Source organism: Plectropomus leopardus, chromosome 11 (genome assembly GCF_008729295.1).
Source record: "Plectropomus leopardus isolate mb chromosome 11, YSFRI_Pleo_2.0, whole genome shotgun sequence".
NCBI classification, from domain to species: Eukaryota; Metazoa; Chordata; class Actinopteri; order Perciformes; family Serranidae; genus Plectropomus; species Plectropomus leopardus.
In genome coordinates this window covers 11,272,924-11,297,272 of record NC_056473.1, presented here as the reverse complement: position 1 = coordinate 11,297,272, position 24,349 = coordinate 11,272,924, and the positions used below count along the sequence as shown (strand labels likewise).

General features: G+C 40.6%; 1 protein-coding gene across 1 annotated transcript in view; it reads right to left on the bottom strand.

Annotated features, from left to right (window-relative positions):
• kcnq1.2 (potassium voltage-gated channel, KQT-like subfamily, member 1.2) overlaps positions 1-24,349 on the bottom strand; it is a 197,252-nt gene that overhangs the window by 128,288 nt on the left and 44,615 nt on the right. The window contains exon 14 of the mRNA XM_042496706.1: positions 19,357-19,379. Coding sequence (XP_042352640.1) covers positions 19,357-19,379 — 23 coding nt within the window. The remainder of the gene's footprint in view (positions 1-19,356; positions 19,380-24,349) is intronic.

Here is a 24,349-nt window from a genome sequence, read left to right as displayed (position 1 = left end):
CAATGTTCTCTGAAGCTGAGGTTAACTGAGGATGATCCTCCAGAGGAGGGAAGGATCCAGAGGCAAAGTCAACAAACAAACTGCCACTGGAGAGACATTCACCGTCATCATTTTTCATTACAGTCAAGCTAATCCTTCAGAAATAAATGACTCCTACAGGGGTACTACTCATATTAGTCTCTCATCATCCATCTACCTTTCTGTCCATATGCCATTACTATCACAGGAGCTGCTAACATTTTTTTGGCGCTAACTCAGAGGCTGGCTTATGGCCACTTTTCTGCAGGTGTTAATTCTAGACTTGCTAAGAAAACCTGAAAGTAAAAGTAAAGAATGTTCTCTACCTCAGCCTCTACTGTGACGTTAAAGTAGGCAGCTAATCCAAAGGAAATGTGCAGCGACTGACACTGTACAGTTATGCTGGATGACTCCCAGGTGTGAAAATGTGTAACTGTGTAGATATAAACACCAGTCATGCATTTTTTTTAAAAAGGGAAAGAAATTAAAGTCTCCCAAAAAATTCCTCTGAAGGCTACATAACACACAGCTATAGGTCAACCCTCTATCAAAGCTACATCTGCGCACTTAACCAGATTTTGATCAGGTAAATTGTGTATTCACAATCTTTAGCTAATGCAAAAAAGCATCTAGAGTTATTATTATGCAATTATATCAATATTTATTATAATACATATCATTTATTTAATCGTATTTCAGATTTTTTGAAGTAGGGTTGTATGGAGTCATTATCCATAGTCAGTGTATTACTACTGTTACATACAGTAGATGTCAGTCAGCATGTGTTTGCTGTATTGAGAGTATTCTCACTGCTTTACCTCTACGTCTGACGACAAGTTCTAACGGGGAAGCAATTGACGTCAGTTTCTCATCAGTTTCTCAGCTATGCTCTCGTCTCGACTCCACTGATGAAATAAGTAATTAAGCTTGCTGACCACAGGAACTGCTGGTCTACCACTGCCGCAATCATTTAGTTTGTGTTATCGTGTGACTTTAGTGAATCCAAACTATTTTTTTTTTTCAATGCCGAAGTCACAGCTTTTGTGTTCAGCAATTTCAAATCGCTGTTTTTCTCAGTGAGCTCTAGCTTTGAAAAGAGCGATGTAATGACTTCATTTCCCCGCTGGAAGCACTTTCTGACATGAAGGTAAGGCGCTGAAAATGTTCTAAATTTAGCGTACATATTGATTTGAATCAGGGTTTTCCGAGCACCATCCAACAGCATGCAGCCAAATCAGGTGCCTCTCAGCTCAAAGACTTTCCAAGGGAGAAAAAAGGGATGGAAGCACAGTGATCAGTTTACATCCTTTTCAATGTTTCAACGCCACTGTGCCTTCATCAGAGATACTGATATTGATTTCTCAGGTGGGACTTTTATAAAATGCATTTTGCTGCTGACCCCTCCACAGCATAACCTTCCACATCAGACTCAAGGTTGCTTTTCCAAACAGGAGGCATGCCAACTGACATCTACTGTATGTTTAATCTGACTATGAATAAGGACCTCGTAAAGCCCCACTTCAAAAGATCTGAACCACCGTTTAGAATAACTGGCTGTCATTGTAGAGCTGTACCCGTTGTACCATTCATCACAATGTGATGCTCTTTATTACATGAAAGATGGATCTGCACCTGTACAGAGCTTTTTTTTAGTCATTTGACTCAAAGCTACACTATGAGTCACATTAAACCATTCACACATTAATTCATACCATGCCACCTGCTACTCAGTTATTAACCACTCATATACATGTACACACTGCTGTCACAGCCATCAGGAGCAATTTGGGGTTCAGTATCTTGCCAAAGGATAGTTGGCATGTTGCCTGGAGGAGCCGGGGATCAAACCACCAACTCTCCAATTAGAGGACAACCTGCTCTAAAACACAAGCCGCCAAAGTCAAACAATAACACAAACAAACAATATATGCAATAATATGGAAGATTGAAGTAGATCATACTAAAAGGCAAATGTGGGACAGTAGTGTTTAAAAAATGTATATTTGTGCTGTTAAATAACGTTCTCAGTTGCAGTCAAGCAATTAATGCATCCTTCCTCTAAAAGAGAGAAAAGCTATGCAGTGAGCTAAGTGTCAATAGCTTCGGCCTTGGAAACTGCTCTCCTCTCCAGGTGGAGAGTTGAGCCAAGGTTGAGCTCGACTGAAACCTAACAGGTTAGAACACATGGTCTCTTTTTAATGGTTTCGTGCAGCTGCGGAGAAAACAGATTCCATTTGGCAATAGTCAAACTGAAAAATTCCCAATGGCACATTTACATAGACTGTGAGCAGAAAACAGCCGTCCACTACGGATTTTTTCTCTGAGAGCTGCTTGACAGGAAATAAAGGAAATAGCAGGAGAAGCAAAGAAAAAATGAAACTCTACGCTCTGCAGCAGCGCTTGGATTCATATGAACTTGGGGGATATATTCACTGAAATCAACATATTAATAAATAGATTTACGGCACTGTTATATTGTGTGATCAAGCTGACCCACAGTGTTATCAGAGAAAGACCTTACTAAGCATGAACCTTAGTAAAGTTAACCCTTCTCCAAGTGCTGGCACTTATTTCTGCAGGTGGAGTATACAATGAGTTAGGTGAGTAAGTCGGCCAGTCAGCCAGCCAAACAGTCAGTCAGGTTTGGAGGCAGGGGCTCCCCAGCGAGCAGTGCAGCTGTGCTACTGACAGATCGGTGCAGGGCAGCGTGCAGCCGGCCTCTCCAGACCTTGGCACATCAAAGCTCCCGGCCCCATAGCTAGCCCCCCTGTAGCTCCCCAGCCGGCCACTTCAAAAGACTTTTGGGCGCATCGCAGATTCCCATCAAAGGGCTTGGATGCAGCGCTCACCCACGCAAGCAAGCCAGCCAAGGAGATATGATTAAAAGCACATTATTGGGGGAAGGAGGGAGGACAGAGGAGAGGTAGAGCAGGAACGGAGTGGAGGGAATAGAAGACTGGATATCAGGGCGAAAGGATCATTCTTTACCTTTCTCACATATTCTGCCTCTCATTCTTCATCTCTTTTCAAATAATAATGCAGCTCTTGCCAGTTCTTTAGACGATCAGAGCAAAAAGATGACAGGACTTGACACAACTGCAGTGCTGCCCCCTTTTTTCCTCATAATCTCTTTCTTTTCCAAATGCTTACTCTGTTTCTTCCTTTCTCTCCCCTCCTTCTCTATCCTCTCTGAGGTCACGTCTCAGGTCATTTAATATAAGCCACTGGCTACACAGCCAATTCACACCTGAAATTGCCCGTCGGTAGCAGCGAGTGGCCTTGAATGGTGGCATTGTTGTCCCTGTGGGGGGCTCAGACAGCAGCACACCAGCCAGCGGCCACAATGAGAGCCTTAAGGCCTGGAATAATTTGACTAAACGCATGGGATTTGCAAGTGCGGATTATCGCCGTTCAGCCACGCAACCAACCATCCAACCAATCAACCCCCCACCAATCTGACCAGTTAAAGCAGCATTGTTTTTGGGGTGAGACTGCAACCACATCAGCTAAGCTACACTGAGTTTTTACTTTGGTACAGTGGCAACAATTAAACACCAGCTGGAGCGCACAAGTCTGTGTAACATCCGCGACTGTTTTTCAGATTTATTTTTAGAAGCCTTTTGTGTCATAACACGGGTATTTTTGCGGTTTGGGTCGATGCACGTGACACTGTCAATACGCCTCTCTTTAGCCATCTAAGACATGCATCTCAATTTCCATTCATTTCATGCCTTGCCCCGCATGCAAAACTGCATATTGTTGTTGTTTAAAAGTGTCTGCTGGCAAGGCTGGTGCTGCTGGGCCTTTTCTGTTGCTCATGATAGCTCCACTTCCATTATCCTGCCTCATTAGAGTAGATGTCCAAAATGTCAGAAGAATGTTTTATGGACTGTTGAGAAATCACTCTCCAGCACAAGTCACCCAGTGTTCTGCCATGCAAGCGAGGGAGGGAGAGGAGAAGATAAGGGGTTTATATTCTTAAGGGGTGGGGGGAGGGGGGGGGGGGGGGGGGGGCAGCTTGCCTTTAGAAGAGCTTAGGGCCCAGTGTGGCGAATTAAATAGAATGCCCAGACAGAATTAGTTCCAAGGCAGACTGGGTCCCATTCTATGAAACTCAACAATTAGACGGATTAAACGTAATAACTCAGCCTGCACGGCCGCAGCTGCATTATGGTTACCCCAGCACCCAGGGGGTTGCTGGATGTGTGTGTGTCTTTGAGTGTGTGTGTGTGTGTGTGTGTGTGTGTGTGTGCCATAGGGGGATTTCTGTTCACATATGAAAAGTGACAACCTGGAGAGAGAATGTAATAAACTTTGGGAAAGAGAGGTAAACACAGTCCCAAACATTTGGAAATTGCCTTTTCTTTTTTTTACAAATGCAGCCAGTTGACATGCTGTTGTGATTTCTTTTGTGTATTGTGATTTGTCGGGGTTAACTGCATGCGTCAAGGCCAAGCATGTTGTATTCAAAAACTGCAATCCACAAGGTTTCACAATGGTATGATAGTGTGAAGGGTCCAAGATGTTCTAAAATGATGATGATGATGATGATAATAATGATAATGATGGTGAGACATTTTAAGAAAATCCAGACATTTTTTGGCATTCTTTTGGAACAGCCATTTGAGTGGAAGGAAAAGCTGTCAAGTCACACTCAACCGGTCCAACCATCACACATGGTGCATCTGAAGTTGCCATCTGAGCGGCAGGTTGACTGATTAACTTACTGACTGGCTGGTTTGCTGACTGACTCGGTTTTTTTGGACTGACTGGCTGACTGCAGTCCCCTGCTCCCCCATCATCCACCTGTGTGTAAAGGGCCCTTTGTCAGCGAGGCCTAATTTGATCTGACGCACCCTACACATGTGGAACAGCTCAGCAGCTCCACACACTTCTCATCATTACACCATGTGAGTGCGTGTGTCAAGAGGAGAGGAGACGACGCAGAGAAGGGGGCTGGAGAGAAAAGCGTTTGCAGAGGAAGAAGGGAAATAAAGCATCTGCAAAGCGCACAAGCTTTGGTTCACCTCACACAAACTCTGGCCTTCACCACTTCTTCATTCTCTCACATATCTAACGCTCTCATCAAGAGCTCTGTTGTAACACTGTCCACACACCAGATAAAGCAACGCTCACACAAAAAGAAACCTACTCCTCCCCTCAACTAAACAAAGAAAAATTCTGGTAAACTACAAATATTTTTTACAACTGTTTTTATTTGCATTTCTGACCATAATTCCTATTGGTTTAGTCAAGATTGCACACATCAAGTAACTGCCAGTTTGTAGAAACAAAGCAGCAGTCTAGAAGCAGGGAATAAGCAGTCAGACAATCAGGTTGAAAACAAGCAAACAATTTATAAGGTAAAAACTAAAAGTGAGCGCCTCTAAAATGTCTGAAATAGGATTGTAAACAGTTAATGGGTTAACCCCCAAGAATGATTTTGACCAGTTATGTCAGTCTGTAGGTTTATTGTTCTACTCTTCAGTTTTCTGCACTGCACACCATGGTGCTGGTTAATTTATAATTTGGCAATTACAGCTAGTAACACCATCTTCACCCACCACCATGGCTTTGGAAACATTGTGCCAAACCTCCAGTCTCCTACCAGGCAACTCTGGTAAGAATAAGGGCAGCATTGGGGGTGGCTACCTTTTTTTTGCAGTAATGCTGTCAGTAATCTCCAAAGGAGTGGCATCACGAGCTAGTTCGCAACCGACCGCCACCTCGGGAGGTGCGCGGTGCAGAGCGGCCAAGGCTGGACCAGTGAAGGCCAGAAGGTTGGCAGTGGACACTATGTTTCTGCATGTTGCCGTCCTTTCAGCAAAGCCAAAACAAGAAAATGCACAAATGTTAAAATTTCACCACCTCTAAACAAAGAGCCCTGTGAAACCTGGTGAAACGTGGTGAGTGAGTGGAATGCCGGACTTAAGGCAAAGGCCTCTTGTATTTTTTTTATTTTATTTTATTTTATTTTTTAAACCTTAACAGGTTAGTTAATGCTAAATCGATGTCGGGCTATGAAAATCAAAATGAATTGAAACTGACATCACTAGTCTGAAATACTAAATTAAGCATGGTAGGTCAAAGCTGAACCTGTAGGTTACTCTGTAAACTGTGACAGATGTTTACCATTTAAAAATGGATCATTTGACTACCCTTCATATCCCTCCTTTATTTGTTTGAGCAATGTTGCCATGTTCCCAGATTTGAATGACAAACTTAAGTATACAATGTTATTTGCTCATATGAGTGACAGCCAAAATTATGCAGGTATGGTGCAATGATTGATCAATTAGATGTCAACTATTAAACTAACCATCAACGAATTTGACAGTCGACAAATTGGTTTGAGATCATTTTTAGAGAGAAAAAAGTAAAACATTTTTCTAATTAAATGTAATTCTTCAATGTGAATATTTTTTTTTGGTTTCTTGACTCCTCTATGATAAAGAACTGAACATCTTTAGTCTTCTAAATCATCTTCTGCTTTGGGGAATTTTTCATCATTATTATTACGTTTGACATTTTATGGACAACAACTGATCGATTAATCTGCAAAATAACAGAGGTTAATCAACGGCGTGCAAGTGAAGTAGCTGCACCTTTGGAGAAAATATCAAAATAAGAGTAAAATAAATGATTTCTATCTACACAAAGATTTTCTTTCTTTATTTTTTCCTAAACCTTACAACTACAACCTGGACTAACAGAGTGACAGACATGGGATCAAACCTTCAACACACCCGGGGCACCACTGCCTTTCAGAGCCTCTTAAAAAACAAGCCTTTCATATACATTGCGAACTATACCTCAACATCAACAACCCCAATGAACTCTTTGCACTCGTTGTGCCCAGTCAGTGTCTGAGGACCCTCCCTAATTTTAGGTGAAACAGAGCAGAGCCAGCAAAAACACAGCAGCAGGGACAAGGCCTGTAGTGTAACAGAGCTAGACCAGATCTGTATGAAACCTGATCAACAGACAGACTGGGCTCTGGGGAGATTGCGAGGGATCAGGACTGCTGTCAGTTCTGACGCTGTCAGGCGCACTGACAGGTAAGTCTATCTGAACTGTAGCAGTGAACAGAAACATGGATGGATTTAGGTAACGTTAACAGGTTGTAAGAGCCACCGGAGTTGACAGATTGAGTTACGTGACTGCGATATGAGTGCTATCTAATTACAAACGACAGCTTAAAATTTTATAGATGTTTCACAGATCTACATGTCATTTCAATTTTTTTTTCTTCTTCCTCCGCAGTACTACCTTTCATTTGTGACACCCATAAAGTGGTTTGCAGTGTTGCTCAAGAAAAAAAGCACAGAATTTAACATAATCTAGAATTAGCCGCGGGGTGTTTCTCTTTCCTCCCATTTCTCCTCTCCCTCTTTCTAAGTGCCTCTCTCCCTCTGTCTCTCCACCTCTCACCCTCCCACAGGTCAGCCCAGCTCTGGCCCTCTCCTGTGTATTTAAAGTAATTGCTCATGGCAGTCAAGGTGTCTGCATAAGGGCCTGTCATAAGCAATCCACTGGCATGAGTAGGGGCCTTGTGCATGAACCTAATCCAGTCAGTGAAGCCAAATGGACGGATGGAGGGGGTTAAGAAGTTGTTCAACAGCAATGTGAAAAAAAGTAGGTTGAGTTGGCTTTTAATCCTCTCAAAGTAACATGAAAATGAAGTCATTTTTCTTTGGCTGGAAGTGGTTATTTCTGTATTGCTACTCTCCAAGTCTTTGCATAGGTGTCGGTAATTCTGCATGCTGCAATTCAAAGAAAAAAGAATGTCCACTTTGTTGTCTTGTGACAAATTTGTCATGAATTCAACAGAAACTGCGTTTAAACACATTACATTTTCTGGTTATTACCACCACTCTGCCCCTTGTTCCCATTTGCACTTGTGTCTAATCAGTAGACCGTCAGACGTAGTGTTTTTTTTTTTTGCACAAGAGAACAGGTCTCTGTATTTGCTTTCACACTGTGAGGGCTGTTTGCTGAAGGCCTTCGACACACACAGAAATTCCTCACCCACTTACCCCACCACCACGCCAAGTCCTGTAGCATGTTCTGTGGCTGACAGAGACAGTCAGACAGGAACTAAGGGGCCAAGACCAAACGTCGACCCTCTCTGGGGCATGGCGACTTGGTCAGACACAGCAATAAGAAGTGGAGCCTTGGCCCCTCCAGCCAGACTTGAGAGGAGACGACTTAAGGTCCTAAGTGTTTGGGAAACAGGCCCATCAATGTCAAAGCCTTTTATTGCTTTGGCTTCCTATTGCTTTTCCCTGCTTGGGGGTTAGTATGAATCTACTCCCAGCAAAGGCAGTGGGATGGGTTCATCTTTCATCAGTCATAACCTTGGCAATTAAGTTAGCACACATGAGGAATGACCCAAGATTAAAAGAAAAAGGCCGTGACTTGTTTTAAGTGGGTTAAGAGTGAGGCTTTGTTGTTTAATGCATCATTGCGATGTTTTGGATCTTTTCTATTTTGTATTTAAAAAAACATTTCACAATGTATCCATTGACACTTAAACACATCAGTGTTGTTCAAGTGTCAATTTATTTCTTATTATTTAAAGGTTCCATATTATGCTTATTTCCAGATTCACCTTTTTTTTGGGGGGTTTCTTCTAAAAATGTTTACATGCTTTAATGTTAATATATATACCATTCCCAATACAATCATACTTTCAGCTTATTGTTGATTTTTTTCTTTCTTTCTTAAATTGTCTGCCTGAATATACCTGTATTCACCCTCTGACTGACACTCCTTTTTAGTGCCTGTCCCTTTAAGAGCCATTCCCAAAAAAGCCCACTTTGCTCCGATTGGTCAACATTTCTAGGTCTTCTACGTCTGCACTCTCGGAGTCTCTGCACCATCATGCAGCTGGGGGAATGATTGTATTGGGAATGATAATAGCACTGTAGCAGCAGTTTCTACCTTCACACAGTATAGTTGTGACATCACAACTTCACTGAAGTCCTGACAGCTTGTTCAAAGGCAAAGGTTTCTGGTTAGGGACTGTGTACTTTTCTCTGCAGAGTGAGTGTTTGGATACTTTTCAAAGTATTTATATTAATATACCCAACTCACAAGTATGCCAGTCAAATCGGATTTGGCTGTTCAATATGAATATTCAACTTGAAGCAATCACAGATGACTGAGAGTCTCCGACTGGTTTTTAGAATCTACGAGTTTCAAGAGGCAGCCTTACTTTATGTAGAACCTATACCTGCGTTCTATATCAAAAAAAAAAAAAAAAAAGACATGAATATCGAAACTTTTTACAACATGGTTACAATAAGGGACCTTTAAATAAATAAGCTAAGAACAATAGAGATTTACACTCAAACAAAGTGGCTAAAAAAAGAGGTGTAACAAGATTTTTTTTTTTTTAAAGGATGGACAGTACACATTTAAACCACTCCCAGTGTAGATGCATTATTAGGCTGACTAAATAACATTTAATTTTTTTGGCAACTTTTCTTTACACAAAATAGTGGATGAAAACCAGACTCCGTGGAATAAAAATGATTACATCTGATTGTTTCGTAAACAATTTTGCTGGAAACACAAATTTAATTACAACATTATGGCTCTTTTCAATCTACAAAACACTTAGTGTTGGGCAACAAATGAGGACTTGATTTAGATTTCATAGCACACAAATGACCAAATGCAAATGGCTCAAAAATGATGGAAACTCAAAGCTCATAAACTCATATTTACTAATAAAAATTTAGGCAAATAACAATGTCTGCTTTCTTGTCCAAACAACGTTTTATGGAGCTACCAGGGAACACGGTAAAACACAGGGGGATTGTTGGTCTTAATCCAAAACTAATAGTTTGGTTAGCCTTGCTCATATTCTGCCTAAATTGTTTCAGTGTTTATATTCAGATCTGCTCTTTTATTTACAATATGTTGTCCATATGCTGCACAGAAAGGTTTCTAACTATCCAGCTACCTGTCTGTTTGTCTATACATTTATCTAGAAGGTCACACAAAAACCCATGCACTCACACACACGCTCAGTCTGCCTCAGCACCCAGGATGGAACGAGTGGACGGGTGCTGCCGGCTTTGGCACTTGACAAACGGCTTGTTTTAATGCTCCTGACAACCCAGTGAGATGAACCCCTGCTTACACCAACACACACTGCGCTCCTCTCACCCTCATCTCTCCTCTGCAAGCCCCAAACACGTGGTGAATGCGATCCACCCCCTCTCTGGGTGGATTTTTCTTGCCCCCCCCCTCCACTCCAATCTGGAGTTTGTGAACAAATGACAAACTATCTTAAGGAGAAAGTCAGTGGATGTCTAACTCTTTACTCCAACAGAGCAAATGTGGAAAATACAAAACAGTTGTATCAAACTGAGAGCCTCAAGGTTATTTTAGTACACTGCCCAGAATCTGTTCTTTAAATATCATCTCTTAAAGTTTTCTTGCCCTAAGTGTTGCTTTTGAAAAACATGTCTGACAAATGGTTTCTATGGAATGACAGATCGATCAGATTGCGTCCAGCAGTCCACTGTGGTGGGATCTGCACGGAGCAAAACGTCTTAAAGGGAAAGTCCAAGGCCAACTTGTTATTTACTCCGAGCCAAGACTGAGAATAAGCAGGTCAAATGTTTGAGGGAGCAAATGATGTCCAAAATGTTAAATTGCATTTGTCAAGTTATTTAAATACGTAGTTTAAAATGGACAGCTTGAGATAACGTGTTTAGCGTAAACTAACTTGATTGTTTTTGGTCTGTTTCTATGGACCCTGCTCTCTGCTCAGGAAACTGTCACCGAGACCAATAATATTGTTTCCCTCGTAGAAAGGGAGGCTGGCTATTGAGTCAGTTATCTGATAGGAGGCTAGGAGATTCTGTAGTGTGTGTGTGTGTGTGTGCACGTGCGAGTGTGACAACGTAGGGGGTGCTGACTGCTTGTCGTCGAGCCTGTCCTGAACCCACAGAGCCAAACTGCCGCAGGAAGAATTTGTGCTCCCGTGTACTACAATATCCTGTTTGGACTCAAGCTGCTCTCCCCACTCCCACACACAAACAGACACACACACATGCACTAACCCTGCTCATAGATCACACTCAAGTCCTCGGCCCGAAACATACGGCTTTGTTTTCATTGCTTTTCTGAACACACAGCTCTGTAGAACGTGTGAGGCTGGTCCTATATGTGATACACTGTTTTAGGGCGTTAAGAGTGTGTATGGGTCGGGGGCAGTTGGCGGGATATACAGCGGGCTGATGTTGTTGCTCAGCAGTAACAATATGGTCCTTGTAGCAATCACAAGTCAAACAAAGTGTAAAAGCATTTAGATTACTGAGAGGGGAGTGCAGAGCGTGGTTTGAGTATTTGTATATGTATGTGTGTGTGTGTGTGTGTGTGTGTGTGTGTGTGTGTGTGTGTGTACATGCACAATAAGGGCTTACATGCATGCACACACACTCAGTAATAAGAGAATAAGAGGGCAGGGGATCATCCAGCAAGCCAGCGATTCATTCATTTAAGTAGCTATCAGTGTGTGTGTCATTCTGCATACAATCATAGCAGGAGAGGAGAGGAGAGGAGAGGGGCTGAGTGAACAGTCCTGTGTGCACGGAGGAGCTCTGCTTCCCGTAAGCAGACGATAAAAATTACCAAAAAAAAAAAAAAAAAAAAAAAAAAAAAAAGGCGGCTGGCCCAGAGGCAGATACCTCACTTCCCAACAGAGCGCACTGCATTTCCTGAAACTGACAACTGCTAGAACTTGTACTAAGGCCAGGGCAAACGTGAAAGAGACAGACAGAAGGAGAGAGAGAGTGACTGACCCACAGTCAGGAAAAATGTTGTAAATACTGGAGTGACACACCAAATGGAGCTTGCAAATTCAGAGAAACACACAGTGCACACATGCAAAAATCACACACACTTGTTGCTTTTGAGCAGCACTTCGTTTTGCGACATAGCTCTGTGTTCAAAAAATAAAAGTTCCTGCTCACAATCTTAAACTGAACTCTTATCAACTGCTTTGGAACTGGCACACCACGGATTTTGTTCACAGCTAGACCAAAGCCTAACCATAAAAAAAACCTGAACACTGTTAGACCACAAGAAGAAAAACACAGCTTTGAAAGAGGAGGGAAAGTGTCAAATATTTTCACGAATCTCTCCTTTTCTTCCTTTCTCTTTTGCTCCAGTTATGAAACAGTGGAATAGAAGCGTAATAATGAATTGCAGGCAGAGGATGTTGACCGGGGTAGCAGCGGTGATGGTGGTGGTGGTGTTGATGGTCTTTGGTAATGGGCACACCCGACTGTAAGACACCAAACTCATGAAAACACCCCGGCAAAGACATTTCCACTTGAGCTCAACCCTACACTTACCATTTCCTTCTTACTCTCTGTGGAAATCCAGCAGAGGCACAATTATTAAATCAATGCTAAAAAAATCTATAACAGGAAAAAAGAGTTTGGTGATTGCGGCCTGCCTGTCAGTGAAGGAGCGGAGGAGTGATGTTGCTACAGCACAGCCTGCTGGTCACGAAGGGGAATTTATTCACTTTTCATACTCGGCTCCCCTCCTCCACACACTGCAGTACTGCTGACGTTTGGCTTTTTTACGCTGCTGTTATTTCAGCATTTCGGTCCAATGTAACCTCTTTAACACTAACAAAACAAGCAAAAACAAAAACATCTGCACATGACAAAATATAAGCATACACAACTATGTTGGTCTACGTAGTTCTTTTGTACTTTAGAAGAATTCCCAAACACACTTGGTGTGCTTTTGTGTGCTGCTTCAAGACTAAACCTCTTATTAAAAAACTGTTGATCACCCTGCAGTTTTGTTTAGTGATTTAAAATTCACTATATTTTATTAGTAAATTATCTGTCCAACCTTCAGGAACAAGAACAACTTTTTACAATAATTTTTCATTATACAATTAGCTCAAACAAAACCTTTTTTTTTTTCAGATTGTTTGGAAACAGGTGTCATCAACAGGGTCGTAATTAAGGAAGAAATTAGGTTATGTCTTCTGAAATTTTCCATTTTCCATTTTTAAAAATGATTGATTTACAATTTACATTCTACAGTTAAAAGATATACATGCTTGTGTTTTAAAAGACTATTTGCAAATATTACACTAAGCTGCTTTTAATTAGGAGCATTTTAAGACCAGAAGGTAAGAAGATTTAATTTATTATTTCACTTTCAGACTTTAATTCCTACCAGTTTTGTGACTGCAGTGAAACAGAATTCAACCAAGCATGAAGATAAAATATGGGACACACTATTGCCTTTAAAAAATTAATAAATTACTTAGTTATTATAAATATTACTGCTAATACTGCTACTACTCCTATTAATGATAATAATAAAATATCACCGAAAATATCACTATTATTAAAGATTTTTAGAAAATTAAATTGATCAAATGTGTTTGTTTTTGGTATATTAGTACTTAAGTGTATAATGACAACAATAACATTATAATAAATATCTATGCACGAACAAATATAGCCTAAAAAAATCAACTTTACTTAAATTTTAGCAAATTAATTATTCGATAAAATGTGACTGTTTTAGGTACATTAGTGCTTAAGCATACAACAATAACAAGAACAAAACTAATACTAATAATTATACTTATACTACTACAACTAATAATAATAATAATCCTCAAAAAAGTCATTATTTAACTTTTAGGGGGAAAAATATAAAAAGTGAGTGTTTTTCGGTACATTAGTTCTTAAGTGTAATGTTCTTGTATTTGTAAAAGAAAGTGTAAAAAAAAATCCTGACCACAGCCGTTTTAGTGTTGATAATTTAAAGAAAACTTTTTCTATCTAGTAGATCTGCTCAGCTTTAATCAGGCTGTTTGATGTTTCAGTTTGTTCAAATCCCACCCTCTGACTCAGCTCGTATCATTAACTGTAGATGAACCACCCTGCTCTGCTCTGACGAACTCCAGCATGTGGTGTATACAGTTTTTTTATGAGCTAACTGTGGAACATTATTATCACCTCTGTAACCATCGAAATATCTCGGATGAGATCACTCTACCCAATTTAGTGTTGTCCACCAAACACGGCTTGTGAAGGCCTCCTTTTAGTTGCAAAATAGCCTGTATTTTTTTTTTTTTTTATAGAGTAGATATTTCTGGTGTACCGTTTTAATGGTTTTATTATTGTTGGTAATATTGTGGTATCTATATTACACTATTTGAATCTAAAACACAAAAAATGGTTTGGTCTGGAAGATTACATATTACAGTCAACCCTCTTCTTCTCTGACCTTTGCTGGATTAGAGTTTTTTATTCATATTTTAATTTTACTGTTCTGCTAATGAAAGCTTATCCACATGCAAAAACACAGTGAACTCCATAAACACCAACTGCATTCGATCACTCATTCACATCATGTAAATCCTGGATTTTTACTGTCACTGATTTTATTGTTTGACTTTATGACTGACGACTCTTTATCATGACACCAGTCCTTCTTATAAAGCCACTATTTGTTATAACTTAGCTATTAAAAGATAAAACATGCAAGATATTCGATGTAATTGTTTTGGGGTTTTTTAAATATTTTTTTACTACTTTCCAGAGCCTAAAACTGGGAGGACCTGCAGCACTTTGATCCACAGACACTCGCTCTGACGTCCCTCCCAATTTATCTGACAAGCTTTAGAAGAAAAGGATAAAACAAGGCCATAAAATTACAGTAGTAGGGTGGAAAGGACTTTACAGCACATATACACTTGCAGTATAAAGAGAGCGGCCTTTCAACACTAGAAGAGACTTATTTAGAGGGTTATTAGTCCCTGCCATGGCCCCTGGGGGGTCTTTCATTATGAACTGGGCTCTATATTGGTGCTATTAACAGCAGTGGAAAAACTACACTGAAGGAGTAGAAAGAAGTGTGTGTGAGTGAGTTTGGGGAGTGATGGTGACACATGTATGACCAAGCCTTACCTGTTCCCCTACTATGATTTAAAGCTTTTCTTTTGCTCTGCTGCTTAAAAACATCTGGCTCCAGAGGCATTTAAGGTCTTGATTGATAACCTGCTTCTTTATCTCCAACTATAGTGACTACAGAGCAACAAGAGAAGTCTTTTTTCTCTCTGCGCTGCTTATCTTTTTCTTTGTACTGCCAAGATGTCACATGCAAGATAAACTTTAGACGCCACATCTATGAGCAATCCAGCCACAGCAACACTGTGGCTGAGTTTCTCTAAGAACCAAAGAGCGTGGCAAATTCCAGTGTACTCTCTGTGGTGAAGCTGCAAATGTGTGGCTGTGAGGGGCGTCGCCTATAAAACTCGTGCAGAGCCTGGCGATGGTGGAGTGATAGAGGCACTAAGCAGACTGACTCTTGCTCCCTGTTGTCTCACACATTGGTCACAGCGGTAAAGAAAAGTTCCGAGGCTGAATACAGGAACTTTCTTTCAGAGAATGTGCATTCACATTAACTCTGCTACCAGGTATGAAAGAAAATACAACAGGCCGCTTCTTAGAAAAGTAATGCTGTTTTTTATGCAAAACTCGTGGCCAGGCAGCTTTGAAGTGTTTTGTTTTTTTTTGTAAATGTATGCCATTCAGCCATAAGTACAGTAACAAGGTTACTGCAGTGATAAGCTTGTCAAGCTTAAGACCTTCAAATACCACACAGAATACAATTTAATATCTTTCCAATCACAATACAGCTATTGATTAAGTATATCAATGTATTGACACATTTTTTTCAGTTTTAACAAAAATTACAAGTACTATAATTAATCAATTAAAGCTCAGGTGGGCCTTTTAATTTTTAAATATTCTGAGCATATTGTAATTCAGCTGGTATGAAAGAACACTAGACTTCTGACTTCTTCCAGGCTTCAGAAAATATACTATAATGTATATCATACTAATATACTTCATTATTATAGCTCTAACACAAACAATAACTAATTTAACTTCACGTAAGTTTTTTGCCGAAATTGACACTTAATGTTCCCGTTGCTAAGAGTAACAACAGTGTTTGATAAAGGTCTGATGGCCCTGACTGAGACAGCATAAAAAGGCATAATTGCCTCTTGCAAAACCAAATAAATTAAAAAAGGTCATAACTAATTTTACAGTCCAAGGCAGGCAAGAAAAAAACTTTTTAATACATTTCAAAGCTTTGTTTTGAGTTAACTGAATTTAACACTTTTAAAACACTTCACACTAAAGATGTATTAAGTGCTTATAAAAAAGTGTTGAAATTCCTCTATAACAAGCCTAATATAAACCTGCAGTGAAGTAACTCACTGTGTGGAGAATATTCTCCATTTCACTTCAAAATTGGGTGTTACATGCATATTTTAATGCAATTTTAGCCGACAAAAATACCTTTCTGTCAGTGTTATATAAATAACCTACTTCTCTCTATCTAAAATAAAGGAAAGGGATATTTCAGAACAATCACACCTCCAAAGAAAATACACCTGAACCCTCCCACCTCATGATGGGATCTGAGGCTGTAGCCTTGAAGCGATGCCAGGCGGCCCATTTTAGCCAATTCAACCTCTGCTGACCCGGACCCAGCCTAAGCTCAAACACACAGAGCGGTGTTCATTCAGACAGATGGGGCGGCCACACTTTCAAACACATGTTCGCATGGGGACACATGGACACACACATATACATGCACCATATTATAAGTTCCCCTGTGGTCAGAGCGTGGGCCAGAGTGTTGAAGCTCCCCCTTTAACCCCTCTCCTCTCCGGCAGGTAAACGCCCTGGCCAGTAGTATATCCCTGCTTCTGCGTATAAGAGGGGAGAAACCACAAGGCCCCACAGACGAGCTCCATCAACAGGCCCCCTATTCATCTCCAGCGCCTGAACACTGGGCTCTCTGACGAAGTTCCAGCACCTGGCTGCGGATGGACGCAACATCAAGGGGCTGGGTGGCGGCAGCACTGGTCGCCACACCTGAATAAACCCCCCTGGCCCACATCAAATGGCACGACTGGTCTATTTGAAAACCTGAGAGCACGAGAGCTAAGAGAGTTGAGAAAAAAAAAGAAAAAAAAGTGGCCAAGAGAGTTGAGGAAGGCTATAGGATTGGCTGTACAAACAGGCCACTCAGGTGCTGCTGAAGACCGCTGTTTTCATTAACAGAAGCGAAGAAGAAACTGAGCCCTGCTCAGGATAAGAAGGGGAGGAGAGCGTGGAGAGAAACACACACATAAAAGACGATAGAGAGTATTTATACAGGTGCATCTAATATTGGAGCAGGGAGGGGAGACACACCTCTAAGAGACAGGGAAGCATCTATACCAAGTCTGGGAGTCTTCCAAGTCAGGACTGGGTTGGGCCTTACTTTGATTTCTCTACAGTCAGAGAGGAAGTTGTCAGCATCAGGGCTCGGACAACTGTGAGATCTGTTGGGCAATCTAAATAGCCTACGCAGTCGCATATTAACTATGGTTGATGCGCTTTAACCCTTTGAAACCTGAACCAATTAAATAATTAAAATGATAATACTAATAATTATAAATATGATGCTATAGAAATTTTTACAGATAATTTTCTAAATCTACAAATTTCTTGCAATTTACAGAACATTTCTTGCTAAGTTGCTCATTGCTTTTTTTCTCTTTTATTTCAAAGAAATCAAACCAATATGTATAGGTTTAAATGCAAGTTAAAGGCCTTCGAATGCAACGCAAAAAAAAGTGATGTCGATCCAAGTTTCAAAGGGTTCAACCTGCAAGCGTAAAAAATAGTGTGCAAAAACACGAAATACACTGATACATAAACAAAATCTGGCATAATGTTACTACTATTACAAAGCAAATGCGGATGTGCCAAAAACTGCAGTACCTCAAATGGCCACTTGAGGCTGGCTACAAGAGTGAGTCAGTCACTATAAAACTCCATGTTAAAATGCCCAACGTTACAGCAGAAATAAAGATGATTACAAGCTGGTTTTACCTGTGGGTAATGTCACAGTGGCTACATCACCCATTATCTAAGCAACAATCAGCACTACTGCACCCCGGTTTAATTAAAGTAAAGAAAAGATCACAAAATCCTTTTTGGCTAAATGAAAGAGTTACTTATGATTAATAACTAGCCTTGAATAAAAACCTATTTGCATGGGACTCTATCCCAGATATAAAAAGTCTGTTTACTTCCTCTTCTGTAATTTATGTAATTTTGTTTTTAAGGCCACTTACTTACTCTTCAGTCATTACTGTAATTTTGCAAGAACTAATGAAGAGGAAAAACACAAGTTATCTGGAGTTTATCATCGGTTTGGCTGTATTTTATGGCTGTGTTTGAGTGGAAATAAATATCCTCAAGCTACCTTATCTTGACTTCCATTAATGGAATCCTAATAACTTAATTTTGCATAATTATGTTGGTTCATGAGTTTAATTTGTATATTTAACCTCAGTGTTGTAATGTTGCAATCCATTGCGGCAAACGTGATGAAATAAAAACATTCCAAATAGCTGAACAAAGAACTGCATGGAACGATTAAATTATTGTGAGGTTAACTAACAAAAGCACTAATTGCCATTAACACTAAGTGTGTAATTGTTAACAACGTTCAGGTCTAATCAAAACCAACACTTTTGTGTTTTTTATCTATAACTGCCTTGACCCAAAACAAAAGACAGAGCAGCTATGACATCACAGAGCTGCTCAGTGAGTCATGTTGTGAAAACAGCAATTTCCTGAGTCAAATTTCCTTTTCCATCATGTTTTTTTTTCTTTCTTAGATTTGTAGTGGTGTACAGAGACACTGATGCCAAAGACAAAGCAATGCACTGCACAGGGGAAAAAGCTAAGATAGATCTGCCAGATTTTTGCAGTTTTTAAATGTACCCCTGAGGCCATACGTACATACACATAAACCATCCGACGCAGAAACATACAGTACGTTTCTGCTGCAAGCACAAATCTTTCCAACGACTTAATTTTTTTATTGGACTTTCAGCCTGTGTCAGGGTGACCGAACCTACGTGAGTAGACAGTCATGATTTTTAATCATATTAACAGAAACGCTCCTCATTGTTAGAGTGAATATAAGCTTCAGTTGTGAGAATATTATATGACGATTAAACAGAGCATTATACTATAATTAAGTCAGCATGAATTGCTAAATTGCCAGCATCCCGAGCTACCCTCCTCTTGTCTGAACTTCAAACTTTAGGAAAAAGAAAGGGAAAACAGCAACACATCTGTGTGCAGTATCGTAAAAGAGAAGTTAATACTTAACTTTGGGTTATGAACTCTTTGTTTGCCTATTTTTGTCATGCTGCAGCTGTGAATGCAACTTCATTTGGCCCAGTTCATGTGTAGTTACTCATGCTGATTTTGGTTTGAACCCTGATCCAGCACACAACACCAGGATTCTTAACCAAACCAGCATGCCGTGACAAGCTCACTTCAATCTAGATTTAAGTAGAGCAAATAAAGCCAAAGTGGACGGTCCTATCATTCTCAACCGCTGCACACAGCCAAATCAATAATCTGGTGGCAGAAGTTAGCAATCATGATGATGAGAGAATCTTTTTATTTGGTCCTGATGGTTTATTTACGTGGTGCTTTCTTGCTGAGTCTTTGGATTTTCCAACCTGCGGTGAGAGGCCATAAAGCAGGCTATTCTCTCAGTCACTGATGGTCCCCCACCATAAAAACCCTCCCCAAACCACCAACACCACTGAAAGGGACTGAGCAACCCCCCCGCCCTTTATAACAGCAGCATGAGGGCCTTCATTAATGAAGGACAGTGTCAGGGCCTACTAAACGTACTCTCAAATTATGTTCTTCATGAAAGTGCCTTTTTAATTGCCCCGGGTGTCACAGATACATCATAACAGATGGCTTGCTGATTCTTTTTGGCGACAATCAACGAATTTGAAAACCAGGGACTTGTTTGGCAGGTAATATTAAATTTTCTTATTACTTTTTTCCCGTTTGCCTTAGTATCACATACCTCCCTATAACACTCAATAATAAATAGTTTACATGACTTTAATTGCAGTAGGTGATGGTGTAATACTAGACGTTTGTGTATGTCCAACTTAAACCATACCAGAACAGTCACTTTTAGCCATTCCCATATACGTATGTAACCATATATTTGCACAAATGAGCCTTAAGTCAAACCTGTCTACCATGCCTATTGTTCATGAATTTCAAAAAAGTGGATGATAGATGACACTTTGACTTTTAATCTGTGGTGCAAGAGTAATTTGAAAGATTCTTTTTTTTTTAAATAAAACATATTCAGAAAACTGGAAATACCTCAAGCAATGCTATGTTCTTGTGGTATTGTAAAATATATAGAAGTTCAATGGAGAAAAAAAAATACTTCAAGCAGCCTGAAATCAAATTTATCTTTGTGTCGCAATCCTTCCAAAGTAGAAATAAGATAAACAATGACAGGTCAACTAGAAACATTTGCCATAAAATAAAATGTTTCAACTAGTTGCATGATGTTGTTTGCCAACTGCAGAGGCAGTGCAATGCGGGCAATGAACATCTGTATTCAAATTTGGATACGTTTTAACAAGAGGCCTGTGCATGCTGCAAAATCAAACCCCAACATATTGCATGTCAGAACAAGACATTTGAGTTTTGACTGTACTGTCAACTTAACTGTAGCATTTCTGCTGGTTGTATTTTGGAAAAGTGAGAGCAATTAAACTATTTCTAATGCGTCCAAGTGAGTAAAGGTAGAGTGGAGGTCAGCGACCACATAAAAAGCTCAGAGTGTGTAATGAGATTAACTACTGAATCCCTCCGTGCACAGCTCTGCTGTCCAGAGAATATGAATCAGTGTGTGGCTGTTTTACTGCACCGAGACTATTTTCTGTCTTTTTTTATGCTTTAGAAATTGGCAGAAAATCAAGAAACTGGGGCACAATTTGTTCTTTTCTTTCTTGGTTTCTTTCTCTATCTCTTCATCGAGCAACAGCACCCGGGCAGCTTTTCTTGCTGCGGGGCAGGAGGCCACAGATCTTACCCCATCCGTTTGTCTGTGTGCATATGAGTGTGCATTTGTGTCTTGTGCCCAAAGTGGGGCCCTTGCTTAGTCTCGTTCGTCATTCTAATACTTGGCAGTAAAGCCAAAAATATTAAGAGGATTTACTGGATATTTTCACATTAGTTTCACTGCGGAATCTTACATAAAGCCCCATAAAATATCTTCTTGGTCAGCGCATGTTTTGCAGCACAGAGAAGGGGGGACGTGCTGCCTATATCAAACATTTGTCAAAGTGACAATATCCAAGGTTTAAAAAGACTCCTGTGACAGAAGCCATGAATGCATTTTAGATTTTTCCTCTTGACTAAACACCATATGTTTGAAACACCCCTCCGTGCCATCAATATCTGAGTACAGTGTAGAAGACGGGCATACAGAGGCCACGCAGACAAAAAGTCAATTTGTTCAGAGCTCTGCACAAAAGACGCCAGTTGCTCAGCAGAGAGAGGCCCCTACTTGAAGAGGACAGGCCATGATGCATGTGTCTCTGCCTGCAATCCCTCCTGTGGCGCTGCAGTGGGTTTTCATTGTTTATCTCCGGCTAGCTTGTAAGAGGGGAACTAATTAAGAGCTGCCTGCAGGTGGCCCATGCAGGCTTTTACAGGTCTGAGAGGACACGAGAAGGAGGAGGAAGGGGAGGGAGGGGAACCTGGACACACCCAGCAGGCGGAAGGGGCGACTGCCTCAGGTCACGAGATGACAAACTTTACTGATCTGGTGCTGCCAGACAAAGAAAGTGGGAAAGGGAGCTCTCTTTTGGGTATACTTTCGGTGCAAGGAGAGATAATGCAGTTACAAAAAGAACAGGAAAAGAGGAGAGAGGAAAAATGGGTTTCAGCGAGGAGAAAGAGTGAGAGAGATGAGGCACGATCATTGCAATCAGTTACAGAAGGTTTCCCTTCATTTGGGGCCTAAGAAGTGCACTTTGAAACATTTACTCATTTTCAAAGAGACTAAATGTCAGTCTGCTTTGGGGTGGATTGAGGATCAGCTCTCCCACTTGGGTTTGTTATGAGTTTACTCTACAATTAACTGGTTAAATTTCAGAGAGTGAGATCCTCAAAATGTATGATGGTTCACATACACAGTCTTGTTCAAACAGAATCGCTAAAAAAAAAAAAAAAAAAAATGGGAGCCTCATTTACGCAAGTAAACAAACACCAAAGAAAGTGTTTACAGTGAAAAGGGAAGTAGGATGTTGACAATTTTCAAACAAGTATATGGGCTTTTTTTAAAAATATTTTCATAAAATTCAACAAATCACCATAAGCTGATTTTAAACAAACAAACAAACAAACAAGCCAATAGTGAAGATTTATCGTCTCAGTTGGGAAAAAGCATGCTTGTGTGTGTTGATGTAGGTGTGTGTGTGTGTGTGTGTTTTGGGTTAAGAGGAGCAAAAGACATGATTGCGTGCGGACGCTGCCCTGCACCACTTCCTCTTCACAAGCCCAGAGACGTCACGGCCAGCTGTATTGATGCCTCTCACACGTGAACAAACACACACGCACTCATTTTGGGGGTAGTCTGCTTCCGCAAAGCCAAACAAACAGTGGAACGCTTCGACCAGTGCTGTCACAGATAAATACAAGTGATGTAGAAAAAAGGCTGTTTAAACAAGCACCAAACTAAACTGAGGAAAGTGCCAGCTTGTGTCGGATTTACAGGAATGGCAGGAAGGTGTGGAGAAACTCTGATTCCTGGATATAAAACAACAGACAACTTATCCAGTGTGTGCGTGTGTGTGTGTGTGTGTGTGTGTGTGTGTGTGTGTGTGCGCACGTGCGCGCGTGCGTGCGTGCAAATCACCTCAGGCGGTGTGGGTGGATCTGGTAGCTGTCTGCAGAAATCCAGATAAGGATGCCAAATGACAGTGCTGTCCTTAGTGGCGTGACACCAGGGGGGGAAAACAAACCAGTTCTGGAAATGTGCCCAGCAAGGCCCAAATCAAACCCAATCACCAAAAAAAAAAAAACGTTGACATTGTTCGTTCTTGCAAACCACAGATATGTTACTTTTGTATGTTACTGTGTAGCCATAACACTGAAACTTTGTGTTGTTCACATTTTAAATTAGAGTGGTTAAGTTCAGGCACAAAAATAAACCATGATTTGAATATGTTTAAGAAAACATCATGTTCGGGCTTTAAAGACCCACTTATGGTGTCACAGTCTCCAGGAAAAAAAAACAACGCAGCAATGTGCTGGTAAAACTGCTTTTGGTGTAGTAACGAGTCACTTAAAAAAGAACTGTTTTTGTGTTTGACGGTCTCGAACAGTAGTCTGCAGCTTGGCAGGCTTCTTATGTGTCATGCCATCCACCATCCGCTCCACCTCTGGATGACAAAGTCAGCTCATGTAAGTGGAGCGTCACTTTAGAAATTACAAATGTTACATTTCAGTGGTTCGCAGAAACGTCCATTGTCAAACCTTTCTTCTGGAAACTGGGCTGCCCAAATCTGAGCTTGGTATAGGTTTGTCACAGCTGAGTCGGGAGCACAGCAGCCCTTCAATTGATACATAAAGACAACAACCATTTTTGGACCAAACAGCTCTGCAGACTCCCTGAGAGGAACCAAGAACTATATATGTCAAGAACTATATACTGTCACTGACCTTTTCTTCACACTGCCAATAGGAACAATGAAGGCTGCTCCAATCTATTTTATCAATCTATTTTTTTTTTACAAAACTGGCTGTTGCTGGTGCTGCATTGACTCAAGTGTTTGACGAATCACAGTACACTTTTGTCACTCGAGGTTCATCTTGTGCTGGGAGACTACCAACTCTGAGAAAGCAGCTAAAAAAAGGTCTCTTAACAAAACAGACTGCCCTCGCTAACACACACAAACTTCACCATAAGGTCAACCTTTTTTTATTTTTTGCCAATCTTGTCAAGTCACTCAGTGTATTAAGTTGTGTGCTCTCTAGTCTCATCTGTCTTGCATCATTAATTAAAAAATAAATTTAAAAAAATCAAAACAGTGCTACAATAACTATGATGGTTACTCGTTCTTGCAGTCTGGATACAAAAAAAATGGATTATGTTCTTAGAACTATAAAATGTTCCCTCGGTCCAAAAAACGCCTACTGTCTGTCTGCAGCTGGAGGACTTGCTCTCACACACTCAGGCATTAACACCCAGAGGTCCCACGCCCACATGCACACTTTAAATGATCTGACACACATGCAAATAAATATAATCAAAAAAACATGTTCAAACATGTACCCGTCTCCAGGAGATGACGCATGCTGAATTTCCTTCACAGATAGCCATGAAAGTCATTTTTAAAAAGGATGTAATTTTT